General features: G+C 50.0%; 1 protein-coding gene and 1 pseudogene across 1 annotated transcript; one reads left to right on the top strand and one right to left on the bottom strand.

Annotated features, from left to right (window-relative positions):
- Positions 1-19426, bottom strand: part of LOC138031724 (uncharacterized) — a 73846-nt pseudogene that overhangs the window by 10006 nt on the left and 44414 nt on the right.
- On the top strand, positions 12471-13073 carry LOC138033323 (uncharacterized). Its single transcript, XM_068881076.1, has one exon. It carries the CDS (start codon positions 12471-12473, stop codon positions 13071-13073), a length of 603 nt encoding a protein of 200 aa, XP_068737177.1.

Genomic DNA, 19426 nt, shown 5'->3' with positions numbered 1-19426 from the left:
GAATTATTCCAGCTAAATCCGTGGATGTTTTACCAAATATATAGACCTTATTTTTACTGGTAGGGATAGATGAACATATAAAACACTTATTGCTGCTTTCCACGACTTTCTTAGGCGTCTCTCCATCCCTTTCCATAACATCATAACACGTTGCATGCCGCAAGGGGTTTTCCCGCGAAAGAAAACACAACCTCTCCTGTGATTGGTGCAGCGTATACAATGACAAATAAACGAAGTTCATTGGTCCGAGCAAACAAAAGCGCAAAACAAAGAGAAAGGAATGTATGCCGGTTTGAAGCAGCCGCGTGGGGAAGGGGAGCATTGCGTGACTCCGGCCCGAGCGGCTGCGAAGGAGACTACCTCCGCTCGCGCCTGAGAACGAGCGCGATTCGCCCGCACGCGCCGCAATACGATTTGTGCGGCATCAACCACGGGTTCCTCATCCTCCTCTGGCGCTGCGGGGGGTCGTCGCGGCCGTTGTGCGAGACGTGTGGATCGTCGCGCCGGTTCGGGGCGGGGTGGTACGAGGTCGTTTAGTTCTGCTACCACGTCGGAAGCAATGGACGATGATCCTGCGGGAGAGGCACGAAGCAATAACTCGTCTAGCCAGTTGGCGGCGTCGGATAGATCCGACGACAAAGACGGGGATGCGGGAGGAGCCAAGCGGTCTACACGCGCCAAACCTTCTCTCAGGTGGGGAGGCGTAGGAGGCTGGAGCCAGTACTTACGTACGAGCCATCCACCACCTGCCGTATCAATGACATGCGATGGACGCGCATCGGTCGCCAAGCCTTCGAGCAAACACGAACCCAGCTCACGTCTCCGACTTGTATCGCGATATCGTTGGCGGTAGTCACGAATTTGCTCGGGATGGTTTACCCTGTACCGTCTTCGAATTTCGAGGCACTTTCTCCAACGTGTATAGTAATATCGTCGGCTGCTTTGACGAATTCGTTCGAGGTGGGTTTGGCGATGGAGTCGTCTACGCTCACGAATTTGTTCGCGGTGGCTCGCGTAGTACTGTCTTTGGTATTCGCAGAGCCTTGCTTTGTTCGCGCGGTAATGAGCTCTTTGTTGCTCCCGAATTCGCTCCCTGTTGGCCTCCCGTTGTTCTTGAACACTCCCTGTTCCCGCTGTAAATAAAGAGTCACAATGACAAGGTGAATGGAAGAAAAAAGATAAAAGCATTTAATGAGAGAAAAAGAAATAAAAAACGAGTTCCTAAGAGAAAAAAATCCCACCTGAACTTGTTGCTTCTCGGCTGGCTAGACGAGCGCGAGCTTCGGTCAAGAGATCCTTTGCCGTTTCAGACACCGACAAGCTTCCACTTGGCACAAGAAGCTGATGTTGTGCCTGAAGTTCCCGAGCACATTTTTTCGCCTGGCGATATCGGCAACGGTACTCATTAATTTGGGGTCGATGTCCGGCTGCATAGAGTTTCTTGGACTCCTTGATCTCTGCTCGGTGTCGTTCGCGATATCGTTTCTTTTGAGCAAGAACTTTATCGCGGTTTGCCTGCTTCCATGCACGAACACGTTCACGCGTTCTTTGTTGTTTTGTGGTAGCGTCCATGTCCGTGAAAAAAAAGAGAGACTCTCGAAAAGAACTATCTTTGATGAAGGATTAAATTTTTTTCCGTTTCAGAAAAACACAGGTTGCCAACTGCAGCCGTTGCCACGTCATTTCGCGCCAAAAAAAAAATTGGTCCGAACACTCCCGTCCCTGAGGTTGTTTTTGTTTTTTAACGTCATCATGTACATGTGTCAAATCAGATGACTGAATCGTACGTAGCAGAAAGGAGACGGTCAAGGTCAGGGTTGCCGGTTCGAGGTTGAATGATTGGATTTTCTATTTTTTTTCTAGTCATGGACGAAACCATTTTTTTTCTTTTTTCTGTTTCTTTTTCAACCAATGTCATGGGTTCATCTACAAAGAATGCGTCTTGAATCTTGAGTAGAAACCCCTCATAATGTCAAGGTCAAGGAATCTTGAGTAGAGGTCTCTCTCAAGGTCAAGTTGAAAATCAAACTCAAGCGCTTTGAGTTGTGGTTTGTTTGTTCAAACAAAAAATAAATGATGTTTTACGGACTGTTCGGAATGATTTTCTTTTACAGCCAAAAAAGGATGCGTGACATTTCTCACCATTTTAGAACATTCGCTGGAACATAAAAAATGGAAGTTCATGAGGAACAGTATGCGAGTTGTTTTTTTTTTTTTTTGAGCACGTGCTCGGTTCAATGTCACTTCATGAACATCGCGCTAGATTATCAAATGAAAGCTCTTAGGAATGAGAAAAAAAAATTCGGAAATAATAGTTCGGAAAGATGGGTTTAAAAAAGTGATGGAGGATATTTGTTTTTTAACCAAATGCGAAAAAAAAATTGTGAAGGTCACCCGCATTCTCCCGGGGAATAAAAAAACACACAACAGAAAAAAAAAAGAGCATGCAAGCTAAACACAAGTTCTTTCTTTTTGTCACATATATTTACAAACGTTCTGAAACTATTTACAAGTTTAAAAAAACGTCTATGTACAACTATTTACAGCGAAAAAAATCGTTTAAAAATTCCCTAAAAATTTACAGAGGAGTCTTTTTTTTTGTCCCCAACCTTTTCGGGAAGGAAAAAAAAAGAACGGAAAAAAAAGAGCATGCAAACGAAACATAAACAAAAGTTGTCCTATTTACAAGATTTCTAAAAAAGTCGACTAAACTATTTACAAAAAATATGTAGAGGGTGGAAAAAACTATTTAGAACTTTACCTCAACTGAGGCAGGAACAAAAATATTGGCTGCAACCAGGGCATCGCCGCTCATCGGGGAAATAATAACGCCTCCGGTTCCCTATTTTGTGAAATCGGTGACATCGGGAACAACGGAAGTGTCCAGGTTTACTTCTGGAGGGTGGATTAGTGGCTTGGATGACCGCGTGGGATGACACAGGGCAAATGGCTAGCTTTTCTAGGAAGAAAAAAGATAGCAAGAAACAACATGAGTCTCCTTGATTACGATCGCCAGATAAGGGTTGTAGGTAAAACTCACCAATCTCCTCCGCCAGGGCTTTCATGTTATCCTGGTGCTCCATTTTTTGTTTTATCTTTAAAATTTTCTCCTGCAGCTCTGGTGGGAGGACGTCCCACCAGCTCTCCATCTTGAACATTTGGGTTTCTTGGACTCGAATGCGCTATTTTATACCAATCAGACGACCTCGTTTTCAACCGCACTTTCCGCCGAGGGTCTGGGGCGGAACTCTCTCTCTCGAAAAACGCCACGTGGGATTGAGAGCCCCACTTGTCCTCGATTCAGAGGCCTTGGAGGACCCATTCGAGTCCTACTTTTTTAAAAAAAAAAACACATATAGATCCGTCATAAAGAACTCAGACATGAATGTCCAATAAAAAAACGTTTAATGAGAAGAACAAGGCGTGTTTTACATGCGGTCGGGACAAAATCGAAAGTGTCTATAGTGTGGTTGGGTGGACATCGACCGTAGACAGGTCCTGGGTTTCTGAGCGGCTAGAAATCGTTGGGTCCGTTCATGATGGATGTAGCGAGTATCGTGATCCAGTCCCCTTTGACCACGCATCCACTGTACAAAGTGATAACATTCCACTTGAGGGCAATGAAGCTGTAGAGGGTCTTCGTGTTGTCCGCAAGAACCTACAGAACTGAGACGCGGGAGATCCTTGAATTTCGGACAACCCAAAGGTTCCAATTCGACGTGAGGCATCCCCCAGCTTGTCAACCATCGCCGTTGGATCAAACTCTTTTTGTAAGCGACTAGAGAACGCTCCGAGGTCTTGTGTTGTTTGTAGAGGTGTTGGGCATCCGTTTTCAACTCATGAGCCAGATGGTACAAATTTTGTGGATAGTACGCGAGCCCGTGGATGTGCGTCGTACAGTCATACGCCGTTCGTTGATCTTTAGGTGAGAGATCATGCCAAGGCACGGAAGGCTTGTAATGAATCGATCCCCTGTGTTGACCCGTCCAATCGCACCAACCAAGTTCCCTAGGAAGAAATTGGTCTCCCAAACAAAATCCTTCTAGGTGGATCACTAGACATACTTTATCGAGAAGGTGGGTAGTCTTCGGGTGGGAAGTAGTATTGCTCGGGCATTCCTCGTTCGGAGTAGAAGTCACAGACATCTGGGTCAGGATCGTCGGCTGCGTCGAACACATAGCAGCATTCACGACAATTTCGGTCCGGTGCCCACGTGCTCAAATCCGATAGGGACAGTTGGTTCTTGTCGTACCGACAACACTTGCACAAGTATCGGTCTAGTAGGGAGTCCAGACGTTTGAGGAGTGTTAAGGTCGTAGAATCCGTTTGTACTCCGATTGTCTTTGTATCGGAGTGGGACATTGAGATCGTCTGCTTTCTGGAGAAGGTAGCGAACAAATCGGCACTCACGACAATTTTGATGGAGAACCCAAGTCGTCAGATCAATGAGCTCTGTTTCTTCGTCTTTGTCTTCTTTGCAGCCCTCACACAAGAGAGCGTCCAGCAACAAGTCTATGCGTCTACAGCACCTCTCCAAGCTCATGACAACCTGACGGTTCTCGCTAGCGTGACTCTTTATATACCCAAGTGTGTTGACGTGGACCAAAGCTGACGTCACTTTCTACAGACCAATGACAGAGCCGCCGGAATGGTACTGACCTTGAATGACCTTGACGCCACTCTGAGCATCCAATGACAGGGTTGCCCGAATGTGGCACCATCCTTAAGAACCAATCACAGACCCTGGAATGTGACATCACGTGCTGCCGTCCAACCATAAATACGCGAGACACACTTCATTCGTTGTCAGTTGTCTTGAGAAGAAGAAGAAGATGAGCATCTCTTGGAAGTACGGAGACCTGTCGCCTGCTCGCTATCCATTTCGAGAAGAGAAGGAGGAGAAGAAGAAGAAGAAACCATCGAAACATTGTCGTGCTAGCCAGAAACACGATGTCGTCCGCGAAGCAGCGGAACCCCCCGCCAAGATCATGAAGGATGCCAAGGAAATCCGCCGTCAAAAAGATGCGGAGCGGCGTAAGAAAAAGCGGGAAGAGAAAAAGAAACGAGACGAAGCGGAGTTGAACAAAGCCGCAGAAACCTTGGACGCTCTCGTCACCTCAGGCCCCCCACCTACAGAGACGGTGGCGTGGACGCCTCTCAGTGCAGAATTGAAAGAACTCTTAGAGTCAGTCCCTGATTTAGAGGACTTGCCCAGCTACGAAGCGATGATGGAACCCTTACTTCCTACACAAGGATCTGTAGTGGTAACCCCTGAGGAGGTGAAACCAGAACCTCAAGAACCGGCCGTCTTGACTCTTATGGAGCCACGACCTGACTTAGAACCTGGTGCCGTCTTGGAACCCCTACTCGAACCATCCCCAGAGCCCAAGGTACCTTTGTGTCTGTTCCACGAGACTCCTTTAGGCGAGAACCAGACCCGAGGGGATCCGTCCTTCCGATACGTCTATTGTAAAGAGTACGATGAGGTGTGTCCCTTTTGGGTGATGGGTGTGGATCGAGCCTACGAATGGCAGACTAAAGTACCACCACAACTCCATCACGACATCAAGAAAGGACCATGGCACTGTTTTTGTGGGGAAAAAAGTAAAGTGGTACGAACGATGAACCCTGATTCCCCTAATGTGGGACGCTTTTTCTTGACGTGTCGCCAGAACATGCCCTGCCGGTTCTTCCAATGGTTGGACCGTGAATGGTCGGACCAGATCTTTCAGCACCGATGGCAAGAAGCCAGAAAGAATGGCTGGAAAGGAGAACGGGAGGAAAAAGCCAGTGGGTTGCTCGAAGTGAACGCTCCATGGGACCCTCATCAAGCCAGAAAAAAACAAGAGTTGGAGAACGAAACGGTGGTGATCCAGGTACCCAGCCTGCCGGACGACCAGTTGGAGGAGGAACTAGAGAAGTACGTGAGAAAGCGGCGATGGATGGCTCAACAGAAAAAGTGGATGGAACACGACGAATTGCAGCAGAGGTGGTGCCGGCGATTAGAACGCACCCGCCCCATTACGCCTGAACTGTTGCATGCTTGTTTTGAACAATTGAAAATGCTTGAGATGGAAATCGATCAGGTATAAATAAAAGCTTAAACCCTCAAATTGGTGTGTGTCATTATGTCGTGTGTCGAGTTTGGACGACGTCTGTTGAGAGCGGTCGTCGCTCATGTGACCCAACTCCCTTATCGTGAATTCGAACAACGGGTTCGTTGGCGTTTGTTGACTTGGCTTTGTCGGGAAATGATGAAGCTGCTCGGAGGCACACACGAATGGGATGGATTTCCTACCGACGAACCCATCGATACCCTAGCGGTGTTCGAAGTCATGAAAGAAGGAATCGACTATAAGTGGAGTCATTTTGTCATCTATATCGACTGGTTGACGACGACACTCGGACCCGAACGTGCTTATCATACGTGGCAAACCCTTAAAAAGCATCATCCACAGGACATCCCGACCATTCTGGAGTTGACGACGCGTTGGCTCGTCACCAAAACATGTCAAAACAGAAACGCCGCCGCCGTGTCGCCACCACGTCCATTGTGAGTGCCTACACGGATCCTCAGACCCCAGGTTCATTGGGTGGTGTCGCTCGGTACGCTCAAGCTCAAGGATTGACGCAGAAGGAAGCCTCACGAGAATTGCAAGGGCAATTCGCCTACACACTGCATCGCCCCGCTCGACGACGGTTCGAGACACTCCCGGTCTTGGTGTTTCACAAGGACGAACAATGGCAAGCCGATTTGGTGGAGGTGCAACCTCTCAAACGATGGAATGGTGGGCATCGCTATCTCTTGACGGTCATTGATGTGTTATCCAAATACGCTTGGGTGGTCCCCGTGAAGAACAAGACAGGCACTGCGGTGACTCAAGCTTTTGAAAACGTGCTACGACAAGGACGAAAACCTCAACGTTTACAGACGGATCTGGGCAAAGAGTTTTACAATGCTCCGTTTCGTCGGATGTTGGAACGAGAAGGGATCCAACACTTTTCAACGCACGGGGATGCCAAAGCATCCATAGTGGAACGCTTCAATCGTACGTTGAAAGAACGCATGTATCGGTATTTTACCGCACGAAATACTCGAAGGTACCTGAACGTGTTACCTCAATTGTTAAACGGGTACAATCAGACCCCTCATCGAAGTATTGGCATGGCCCCACGAGACGTCACCGATGACAACGAACGCGTTGTATGGACCAAACTGTATGGGAAACAATTGAAACGACGCCCTCGACCTAAACTCAAGGTGGGCGATCCTATCCGTTTGAGTAAGAAACATCGTCCGTTCAAGAAAGGCTATCTCCCTGGTTGGACGGAAGAAGTCTTTATTGTGAGACGTGTGGTGCGAGGACCTGTGGTTACTTATCACTTGGAAGAATGGGATGGCACGCCCTTGGAAGGGAGTTTTTACGAGCAAGATGTCCAAAAAGTCACCGTGCCAGACAACGCTTTGTTCCGAGTGGAAGAGATTTTACAACGACGTGGACACGCGGTGAAAGTCCGATGGTTGGGCTGGCCCCCAAAATACGATAGTTGGGTGCCTCGTTCTGCGTTACGGCATATATAAAAAGAGATTTTTTAAAAATAAAAAATAAAAAAGATGAACCATGTCGTGTTACGCTACCTTATCGAGTCATGTGCAGAAAGCCGAGTTTCCTGACAATGGTCCCTCTGACTTCAAGGCACGGTTGCCTAAAGATCGCCTGTGGCAGGAGGACGACGGATGGGAAGTGGGACTGTCGGGCGCGTCATTCCCTATCATTCCACCACCCGAGCCTGTACACCCCGAAAAGATCCTGGTTCACGAAGCGTACCATGGCGTTGGCCATCCCGAGACATGGAAAGAGGAAGGATACTTGTGTACTTTTTACTATAGCACCACGACAAGGAATTCCAGTGGAGAGCTCCGTATCGCGCGCAATCAACGAGGGGTGATCCTCTTATCGGAGATCACCCCTTCCAAGACGGGTGTGGAATTTGTCAAAAAGATCATCCATCGAATGCAACAGAAGATCACGGACGATTTGCGAGCTGGGGAGCACCTTCACTTTGAGATTGTCGATTCGAGTCAGACCCCCCCAAAGACGATGATATATGATACCATGGCCATCTTTGTATGGAAGGGAGACGATTTGCTTCTGGATAATACGCATGTGTTTCAGAGCGGGATCATGTGGAAGTATTTTGGATGGGTCAGCGAACTGGCTTTCCATATGGGATGGTTTACCAAGACGGTGGTGGACCATGGAGTTTTTCAGCCATTGCCAGGTCACTTCAAGAAAGGACCCAATCTCCTCATGGAAGCGATTGATAAACACGCCCCGGTACCGGATTACACCTCAGAATCCTTTCGTGATGGATCCGTCTTTCAGGAGTACCCTAGCGGTTTTCACGCTGAAACCGGACCGATAGCATTGGTCACCGAAGGAGTGGGGTGGAGCGTCTTGTACCAAGGGGCTCATTTCATGGTGATGGCGAAAGCCTTCAATTGGCGGTTCGTCCGTTTGAACGAAGCCTTTGCCAAGTTCAAGAACACACCATTGGCGACGCAACAGATCGAACGTCCCCTTTTTGTGTACGTCAACCTGGTGGAAAGTCAATGGTTGGAAGAGTCGTACGACGAACTGCTGCGCACCGTCCCCTATAAAAGTGGAGGCGCCTGGTGGGAACCGCGTCAGGTGCACTACCATCACCTACGCGGATCTACGATCGAGACGGCACACGTACGTATTAAGGAAGTCGACGGGCGTCCCGTGGCCTTTCCTAAGGATAAAACAAGTACTCTCTGTCTCCATTTTCGTCGTCGTCGTCGTCATGGATCGTGTCGTTTTACTCAGTGATGTCTCGCTAGAATTTCCGAATAATACCAGCAGCAGTTTCAAAGTCCGTTTACCGCATCCTGTGAAATTTGATGGAGACTGGGAAGTGGGTCTGACCTCTGTGTCCATGCCCGATCAAGGGTTGGATTTGAAAGAATTGTTGGATCCCGACAAAGACAGTTTGTTATCAAACCGGTACCGAGTGGATGCCGACCGAATCCATATCCAAACAGATACGGTTCACCGCGATGATCTCATTCAAAAGCAATCCGCCTTGTCGATGGGGTGGGATTCATGAAAGCTCTCCTTCATGAGATGGAATGGCAGAGAAACACGACGCTCCAAAACATTAGAGGTGGGAGCGTGCTGGACCATAGGCGGGTGACGTTTCGTTGGGAAAAAGAGGATGCCGTGATGGAGCGGAAGACCTTACACGATATCAACTCAGCCGACATCCGATTTTCCATTCAGAAACATGTGGCCTTACGCTTGGGATGGTTGACGAGAATGAAGGATGGAACGTACAACTTGGGTCCCAATCTCGAATATTCCCTCTACGACAAGGATGCCCAAAAAATGACCCATGTGAGTGCGACTGAATGGCCTACCAATCGTCTGTGGTCCGTCCCCTATGGATCGGACGACGAACTCGTCCTCAGTCAGATGGTGGAGTGGAAATTTCGGAATCTCAATAAAGCTTTCGAACAGGCCGTCACCCAGACGTCGAGAACCTTGCTCTTGTATTCGGATGTGGTGAACAGTAACATTGTGGGGGATGCATCGCATCCTTTAGTGCGTGAAGTCTATTACCGACGAAGTGGTGTGGGTACTGTGTATTTCGAACCTCTACACATCCAATGGTTACCGTTACGTCGCCCGTACTTGGACGTGATCGAAGTCAGTTTGGCCGAAAGCAGTGGACATCTGGTTGCGTTTGGAAAAGGCAAGACCATCGTCACCTTTCAATTTCGTCGTCGTGGGGCGCACGTATAAAAACCGGTCGCCCCCTCCTAGGCAAAGACACAATATCCCCATGAGAGGCGGAAGTCTGACGCGGTATTACCCTCCCGCTGCACGCGGTCAAGGCGGGGACGGTTTCACAGAGGAATTGATTCAGATCGCTGCGCCCGTGATCTTGGAATCGTTGCAATCGGGACTTCGTACAGCTTCCAGTGGAAAATCTTTAGGTGTTGTTGGAGACGTCATCGGACAAACCTTGAAACGAGGAGTCAAACGGAAAGCCGCCGCACTCATCCAAGCTGGGGTGAAAGCGGGAGGCCAGCACGTCTATAAAAAAGCCAAACGCAAAGTCTCGGACATCTTTGGTCGAACATGAACACGTACGTGGTTCAATCGCGTCCGCGTCGTCAACGGGCATTGAGTCGGTATGGGACGCCAGGTTCCAGTATAAAAGGCACCGACCATCCACGTCAGGTCGGTGGTTGGTTGAGCGGAGCCGTGTCACGACCTCCTGAGTACGCCTTAGTCCCGTTCTTGACCCGAAGACTTCAAAGAAGACGAAAAAAGAAGAAGAAACGATGAGTTTGGATGTGTTTACAATCCCCTCGGCCAACGTGACCGTGCAAGGGTATCGCAACGTGAAGTACAGTCCATCCAGTACGGGGATCACACCCATTTCCTTTTCCATCCCAGCCTTGGACATTTCGTCGATTTGAATCGGAGTTTTTTGGAAGTGGAATTGAAATCGAATTCGGCATCGACGAATGGCATTGCGCCCGATGCCAACGCGGCTTCAGATGCCAACAATACCCGATTTGTCTACGTGACCAACAATCTGGATTACACGCTCTTCAAACAGATGAATCTACGGTTCAACGGCACTTTGATGAGCGAACAGACCGATACGTACGCTTACAATGCCTTCTTGGAGACGCTGCTGAATTACAATCGAGATGAAGGGGAGACCTTGCTGGCGCCTCAAGGTTGGGTGAATTATTTGAATGTGACAGAACACTTAACTGCCGGTGGAGCCGCGGATGACATTTGCACGACGAATGGATGGGGACACGGTGATGCCACTCCCTTGAAGACGGCCACCGTACCATTCTACAACAACAATAAAGCCACCTTGATCGTGCATCCGCATCTGGAAGCCTTTCGCACAGGACGCGTGCTGGTGCCTGGGGTGGAGATCGTCTTGGAATTGTTTTGCAACCGACCCGAGTTCTTTTTGTTTGGAACGAATACCAGTGGTGTGGGAGTCAAACGTCAAGTGACGTTGAGTCAAGGTGACCTCAAAGTGACGCTGCATCTCTGCCGTTTGTCCTTGAACCCATCCGTCTACAATGCCCTACAGGCCAAGAGAAAAGTCAAAGAACAGTGGGCCAATTATCCAGTGGTCCGAAGCGAGATCCGTACGTTTTCGTTCGATGGACTGACCACCAAGTCCATGGAAGACAACGTGTTTGTGGGCCGGGTGCCGGACCGGATGATCGTGGGGTTGTTGGACAGTCGAGGTTTCAATGGCGATTTGGAGTATTAGCCGTTCGCTTTCCAGAAATTTGGGGTGATCCGGATTCGTCAAGTCATTGACAGCGAGGAATATCCGTACCCAACCTTGGAACTAAATGGAACCAATGGCCGTAAAGACCTGTTGGGATACCATCGTTTCTTAGAAGTCAGTGGTTCGTTGCTGAATCATCGTCCCAGTATGATCCAACCCAGTGAATGGGGACAGGACAAGAATTGTACGTTGTTTGCCTTTAACAATGTACCCAATGGAGACGCGGATGCTCCAGGACATCGAAACCCTAGACAAGCCGGCAATGTTCGTTTGGAAATCGATTTTCGTGCGATCCCTAACAAGAATCTCACGGTCGTGGCATGGGGTGAGTTTGAGAATGTGTTCCAGATCGACGACAAGGGTGGGATTCTTTATAACGTGCGTCGATGAACCCCAAGAACAAAACATGGAATTTGTGCCATTGAGTGACGTCGCCCTTCGTCATTTGGCATTGGGCGATCCTATCCTGAAACGTGTCTTTCACGGCGTGCATCCTTCTGATGGGTTACCGTCCCGTCCCACCCGCGCAACGCGAGCCGCCTACATTGTGAACACGGATCCACGAGGCGAACCTGGAAAACATTGGTTAGGACTCTGGACGGAAGAGGGAGCATGTGAAGTCATGGACAGTTACGGCTTACCTCTCACCACCTATCAAGCGCCAGGTTTGCACAACTGGTTGGCGCGATGGTCCCCGGTATGGCGCAACGATCGGACCTTACAAGCCTTGAACAGTACGGCGTGTGGTCATTATGCTTTGCTGTTTTTAAAAGAACGAGCCCGAGGACGGACCATGGAAGAGTTTTTAGAAGGATTTTCCTCGTACGATTTGGTGGGGAATGATCGGATGGTGGGCAATCAAGTCCGTCGTCTTTTGGTTCAAGATTTGAATGCCATACCCTCGAATCAATCGTGTATTGCGCATGAGTTTGTTGTGATTCGTGAATAAAAAAAGCGTACCTCATGGAAACGGTATGCGTGTCTTGTCTTACATAAATAGTAGGGTCGTACACGTATAACCCGGGACGTCGGTACACAACCGGGCCCTTTAAAAGAAGTGTACCTTCTCGTCCTTTCTTGCTTTTGTCATGATACGTATGCCCAGTAGTACGATGATTGTCCGTCCGTCAGGAAGTGGCAAGACGCAATTGACCGAAGCGCTCTTGACGGAAGGCACCGTGTTTGAGGGCAGAAAGACACGAACGTGTCATTACTGTTACGCTGTATGGCAACCCCGGTTCGATGGTATGAAACGTCAAGGCATCCAGTTTCACGAAGGAATCCCTGACGTCGCCGATCTTCAAACATGGTTTCCTCAAGGTGGGGTGTTGGTCTTGGACGATCTCATGGATGAAGGAGGAAACGATAAACGCGTGTTGGATCTCTTTACGCGAGAATCCCATCATCGACACATTACGGTCTTGTACTTGTGTCAAGATCTGTTTCCACCTGGGAAATTTGCCAAGACCATTTCGCGCAATGCGCATTACGTGATTGTCTTCAAGAATCCCAGGGATCAGACGGGATGTCGCGCGTTGGTCCTCCAAGCCTTTCCAGATCGATGGCGAGACGTCCTCAAACTCTTTGTCGCGTGCACGCAACGTCCTTACGGGTATCTCATGATCGACCTTCATCCTGCCTCCGACGACCGATTCCGGTTGTTCAGTCATGTGACACAGCAAGACGGTCCCTCGGTGGTGTACGAGCGCCAATGAGTTCCTCTTGGGCAAAGACAAACGATATAAAAGGCGGGGAGCTGCACTGACCACAGGACATTACGCCCCCTTTCGTGGAAAAGATGGTACGAAGACGAGGAAAGCGCGTGATCCGACGTCCAGGTGTTCGAAAACGACGACAACGCGGAGGCATCCTTCCATTGCTCGCTTTGGCGATTCCTGGTTTGATTGCAGCAGGAAAAGCAGCAGCGTTAGGAGGTGTGGGAGCCGCCGCTGGTTACGGTGTCAAAAAAGGGTTGGAAGCGGCCACCCGACGACGAGGTCGACGTTAAGTATAAAGGGAACCTATCCAAAAACCCAAGGATCGTCTCATCATGTCTTGGCGTATCGGACGTCAACTCCCGTTTCTTCGGAGTATCTTAAAAGCAGCCGATCATCAGACACGTCGCGAACGCTTGCAAGCGGCCAATGCCGATCAGATCAATGCCTTGAGCGAATTGGTCATGAACACGCTTCGTGGAAAGATTCCCGTATCGTCGTCCACCCTGACCAAGTTACGACCTCACCAAAAAGCACTGAGAGACATGACCTGTCGTAAACATTCCTTGAAAAAGCGTCGTCAGATCATGATGAGTCAGCAAGGTCGGGGTCTTTGGCAAGGTTTGAACACGGCTTGCAACCATTGCCTGCGAGGTGGACGCGTCCATAAAAGAGCGTCGGTGGGTGATGAGGTGTCATTGTGATCCAGTTCTGGCAAGGATTCTATAACATGGACGATGGATGGTGTGATACGTGGACGTACGGTTCTCGTTCAGTTTGTGCGATGAAAGATCAGATCCGACATCTTCGACATCGCGAACGTGAACAATGCGAGATCATACGTCAATTGACCGACCAACTTCAAGAACGGAATAAAGACCTAAGTCAACTCGAACGAAAGCTGGGCGATCTGAAACATCAAGTACGTCAATTGGAAGGGCATTTGGAACGAGAACGTCAAGAGAAACAAACCCTCTACTATAAAAACGAGGTATCACACGAATGTTGGGACACGTTACGATGAGTGGTGACCACGACGTCATTCCTGGGTTTCAAAAACGGGTGTTGGTGGATCCGGAACGACTCCGTCGGTTGGAGCAAGTGTACAAAGAACGTTTGACCGATAATTCTCAAGTGACTAAAGCTGCACGTCTGGCTGCTAGAGAAGCCGCCCTTCTCATGGCAGAGGACATCCCGCCGGCCATGAAAGAAGCGTTGGCTAAACCTTTGTCGCATGAAGTGCGTAAATGGACCAAAGCCGTTCGACGTCCCGTGGGTTTTGGAGGAGGTCCTGGTGGTGCTGAGGAGGACGAGGACGTGGAAGGGGAAGCGTTTACGCAAGGCCCGTTACAGACGTTGTTGACGCAACTGGTGAAAAAGAAGAAACGACCGGCAGCAGCTGAGGCAGAACCTCTAGCCACACCGACCGCTGCGGGTCCACCTCCTAAAGCAAAGAAACGTCTTCGTTTTGTGACCCCTAAAAAGAAGACGCCAGTGCCCAAAAAGAAAGCCAAGAAGAAAAAACCCACCCCCAAGACGATGACCCCACTCGTCGAATGGGGTGAACTCCCTTTTGGTGGAGATCCCATGTTGGGTGAGAGTGTGGCTGAGATGATGGAAGGGACGGCCCGATCCGCCAAGAGGAAAGCTCGGAAGAACCGAGGTCGTCGCCCGACCGAAACAGATAAATTACAACGCCCACCCGGTTGGCTGGATTTTGACACCAAACTCCGACGGCGTCTCGATGGGCAGGACTTCTAAGCACCGTCAGAAAAAGCACACGACCCGAAGGCAGGCCTTGCCTCCCAAGACCCGGCGACGAAGGCGCCAGAAAGGGGGCACATTGGATCTGCAAAAGCTGTTGGAGAAGACGGGCATCGAATTTCATTGGCCAGGGTACCAGTACATGGGACCGGGGACGCATTTGAAAAAGAGACTCAAGCGAGGCGATCCGGGCATCAATCGGTTGGACAAGATTGCCAAACAACATGACATCGATTATTCCCAGGCCAAGAATTTACAAGACAAATGGAAAGCCGATGCAAAAATGGTGAAGGCCATCAACCATCTCCCCGGCAAGAAAACCTGGACCGAAGCCATCGTGAAGAGAATCATGCAAGCCAAACAAAAGCTCAAATTGTAAAAGACGTTCATGGCGGACTGACGTTGTTGTGGTTACAAACATTAAAACAAAGCCAAGTTCTGGACTTCCATGTGTCTGGTCTTTATTGATCCAAATCTTCTTCTGCCATGTAGTACACTCCAAACCACTCTCTCTGGCCGTTAGGAGGCATTAGGCCATAGAAAAGTTGGGGATACCCCCCATCCCCTGTCATGAGGTCGTGTGACCTTACAAGTCAGGCCATAAAAATGTTGGGGGGTACCCCCCATCCCTCTCGAGTCAGGCCATAAAAATGTTGGGGTTACCCCCCATCCCTCTCAAACCTTGGTGTGACCTTACAAGTCAGGCCATACATACCGAGCGAATGAGCTGCTTTGTGTTCACGTGCTGGAAAGGTCACCCAAGGTCCGTGATTTTCTACCCCCCGCAAAGCCCGACCTTTACAAAGAACGGAGCACGCGGTTTTCCGTTCATTTGAGTTACGATGGACCAGCAGCAGCCAGGACCAAGCGGATTGTCTTTAGAGGAGCAACGTGCTTTGCTGAGAGATGAACAACTTCGACATGTGGTGGATTTGATGGAAAGTGATGACGATGAACTGTTAGTTCAGGCTCTCGACGAAGTGGAACGGTGGCTGGCAGTTCCCATGGATGATGAACATCTCCATGTCACCGAGCATCGGCAAAGGTTACATGACGATTGCGAGGCCTTTGCTTGTCAAAACACACCTTCTTTCTTGGAGGAAGCTCCTGCACAAGTAGGTGGAGGAGGCCATTTTCGTTTTGTTTTGGACCCCATCATGGAGCGTCGATCCGCTGTCATGGGAGTGCGTGAACGCATCTTTAGGACACGGTTGGAACAACAAGGACGTTTGGATTCACGGCGTCAAAACATCAACCATGCGCTCGCTCAAGGATTACGGGGTGCCATAGAATCCTTGTTGGACGATGCTACCATCCACGATCGTGATCGTGTGTTTCTCCGTTTTCATTCGCCACGCTTCGACAACTCCTTTTCTCGAGGATTACGCGTCCGTCGGTGGCGTCAGGAACCGGACACGGTCACGGCTTTTTTGGATGATCTGGCTCAAAAACTCAATTCCGGGGAAGAATACGACCCGGATGAACCTTTTGAACTGGAATTCGTCCATGTCCAGGCAGGACCTCAAGGAAGTGGCGTCTCCAAAAACAAACGACCTGGCTACGAATCCTCGGCGCATTTTCGTCTCAACAAAAAGTGTATTGTGAACATGCCCAGGGACGATGCAGGACTCTGTTGTGCGCGTGCTATCGTCACCGCTCGTGGCCTGCACCTGGCGGGTTCCAACAACAAGGAACGGGACAAGTGGACCAGAAAGTGTCAACGACATTGCAACGAAGCGGCTATGGCTCTCTTGGAAGAAACCGGGCTCCAGCCGGGTCCCATGGGTCTCCAGGAACTAGCCACTTTGGCTCAAGCACCCAGTCTTCCGGATTACGGAATCGTGGTGGTGGACGCGAATCGACAATACGCCTGTTTTGCGTTTGGACAGGGTGTTACCTTGTTAGCCCTTCTCCACGAGGACGAACATTACGACACATTGACCTCGTTGCCAGGATTCTTTGGGCAAGGCTACTTTTGTGGACGGTGTCTGAAACCCTACAACGTAAGGGGCCGTCACCAATGTTCTGAAGGGAAAGGCGTTCACTGCCCTGGTTGCCAACAGAATGAGTGCAACGATTACATCGAGGCGTACTTGCGTAAACGTCCTGCCCACATCCCCTGTCGTCATTGTCGTCGCCAATTTTATGGGGATAAGTGCTTTCAACTCCACCAGACCAAGACCCTCAGTGGAAAAGCGTGTGGTCCCAATCACTCATCGGTATGTGACTCGTGGCACAAATGTGCAAACTGCAGGAAACTGCTTCGTTCGATGAATGAACAAGACGAACATCGGTGCGGATACAGTGAATGCCCGTCGTGCCACGAAACGACGGATTTGAACCAGCATCAATGCTTCGTGCAAATCCCCACGGACCCCGAAGAGCTCGAAGACCGTGCGCGCATCGTACAAATCAACAAGCGGACCCGACTCCGTCGTGAGGCACGCAACGACCCCAATACTGCTACGGAGGGTGGGGAGGAGGAGGAGGACAATACCTACCACCCACCGCTACTCGTCTTTTGGGATACGGAGGCCATGCAAGATACGGGCGTGCATGTGCCTAATTTGGTGGTGGGTATGACGGCAGAGGATGTCTTGCCTCACATCTTTCGTGGCGAGACTTGCAATGAACAATTTCTGGAATGGCTGGAACAATTGACGGAGCAGGACACACGCTACGTCACCGCTCTTGCTCACAATTTCAAGGGTTACGACTCTTACTTTGTGCTGAAGCGTTTGATCGAGCGCAAACAAAAGTTTAAGCCCACACGTACGGGTGGCAAACTGCTGGAGCTCACTTACAGGGGTGGGTACATTCGCTTCATCGACTCCATGTCGTTCTTCGCCATGGCTCTGGTTTCGTTTACCAAAACATTTGGTTCGATCCCGACCATTTCAAGAAGGGGTATTTTCCACATCTTTTCAACACCCCTGCGAATGCCGACTATGTGGGTCCCATGCCACCGAGAGAGATGTACACCCCTGAAACCATGTCCACTAAAGGAAAAGCGGAGTTTGAGCAATGGTACACGGCTCAAGTGGCGAACGAGGCACAGTTTGATATCCAGAGGGATCTCGTGGACTACTGTATCTCTGACGTCAAACTCCTCCGAGAGGGTTGTTTGACCTTTCGTCGTGAGTTCCGCGAACAGACCGGCTTTTGTCCCTTTGACAAAATGACGATTGTAGGAGCTTGTCTGCATGACTATCACCTCAACCGCATGGACGAAGAGACCATCGCCTCCAAACCTGTCAAGGGATGGCGACTCATCACCAATCACTCCAAGGCCGCTATGGAATGGCTGTTGTGGCAAGAACATCGGCTGCAGGACGAAGACCCACTTCCAAACCAACGTATCCAGCATGCTCGCAACCAAGGCGAATACCAGATCCCTGGTCGACGTTGGAGGGTGGACGGCTTCGATCCAGACACCAACACGGTCTTCGCGTTCTTGGGTTGTTTTTGGCACGGGTGTCTTTCTTGTTTCCCCAATCGTCACGAACCGTACTGCCGTCACGACGATCGTTGTATGGATGATGTCCGACGTACCACCATGGAACGCCTTCAGAGTCTTCGAGACCTGGGATACCATGTCGTGACCCTCTGGGAATGTGAATGGGAGCAGCAAAAGAAAGCAGATCCTCGCGTGGCTGAGTTCGTCAAAACCCTTCCTGTCATCAAACCCATGAATCCTCGCGACGCCTTCTTTGGAGGATGCACCAATGCCTCCTACCTTTATTACAAGGTTCGAGTCGGCGAGGAAATCCGGTATGTGGACTACACTTCCCTCTACCCGTGGGTCAATAAGAATGGAATGTATCCCATCGGCCATCCTGAGTTCATCTATGAACCCGGCACCACCGACCTCTCGGAGTACTTTGGTCTGGCTTTGTGCACCATCGTCCCACCCAAGCATTTGTTTCATCCCGTCTTGCCTTACCGGTGGGGAGGAAAGCTCACCTTCCCTCTTTGCCGTACGTGTGTGGAGCAAGACATTGCCAAACCTCTTCGTGCGATCACACCGACGATGAACGGGCGCTGATCGGTACATGGTGCACCCCCGAGCTAGAAAAAGCGGTGGCGATGGGCTACGTGATTCAACACGTCCACGAAGTGTGCCACTTTGAGGAAACACGCCGCGGATTGTTTGCCGAGTATGTCAACACTTGGCTTAAGATCAAAGTGGAAGCGTCCGGATGGCCTAGTGGGTGCGACACGGAAGAGCAACGACAGGCCTATGTGGAGGACTTTGAGCGTCATGAAGGAATTCATCTTGACCCAACTAAGATCGCTTACAATCCGGGTCAACGGTCTTTAGCCAAACTAATGCTCAATTCCTTGTGGGGCAAGTTTGGACAGAGGGATAACCTGATGCAGGTGAAACCCTTCTTTGACCCTCTACCTTTCCAGCTCTTTATGGACTCCGACCAACATGACATTCGGTACGTCAGTTGCCTCGATGAGAACTGGGTGGAAGTGCACTACCATGCCAAGGACGAGTGCGAGGACCTCAATGTCAACACCAATGTGTTCATTGCGGCCTTTACACCTGCTGGGCACGTTTACGGTTGTACGAAGCCTTGGAA

Source organism: Montipora capricornis, chromosome 14, assembly GCF_036669925.1.
Source record: "Montipora capricornis isolate CH-2021 chromosome 14, ASM3666992v2, whole genome shotgun sequence".
In the NCBI taxonomy this organism is placed as follows: Eukaryota; Metazoa; Cnidaria; class Anthozoa; order Scleractinia; family Acroporidae; genus Montipora; species Montipora capricornis.
The sequence above is the reverse complement of the archived record's forward strand: the minus strand, read 5'-3'. Positions and strand labels throughout refer to the sequence as shown.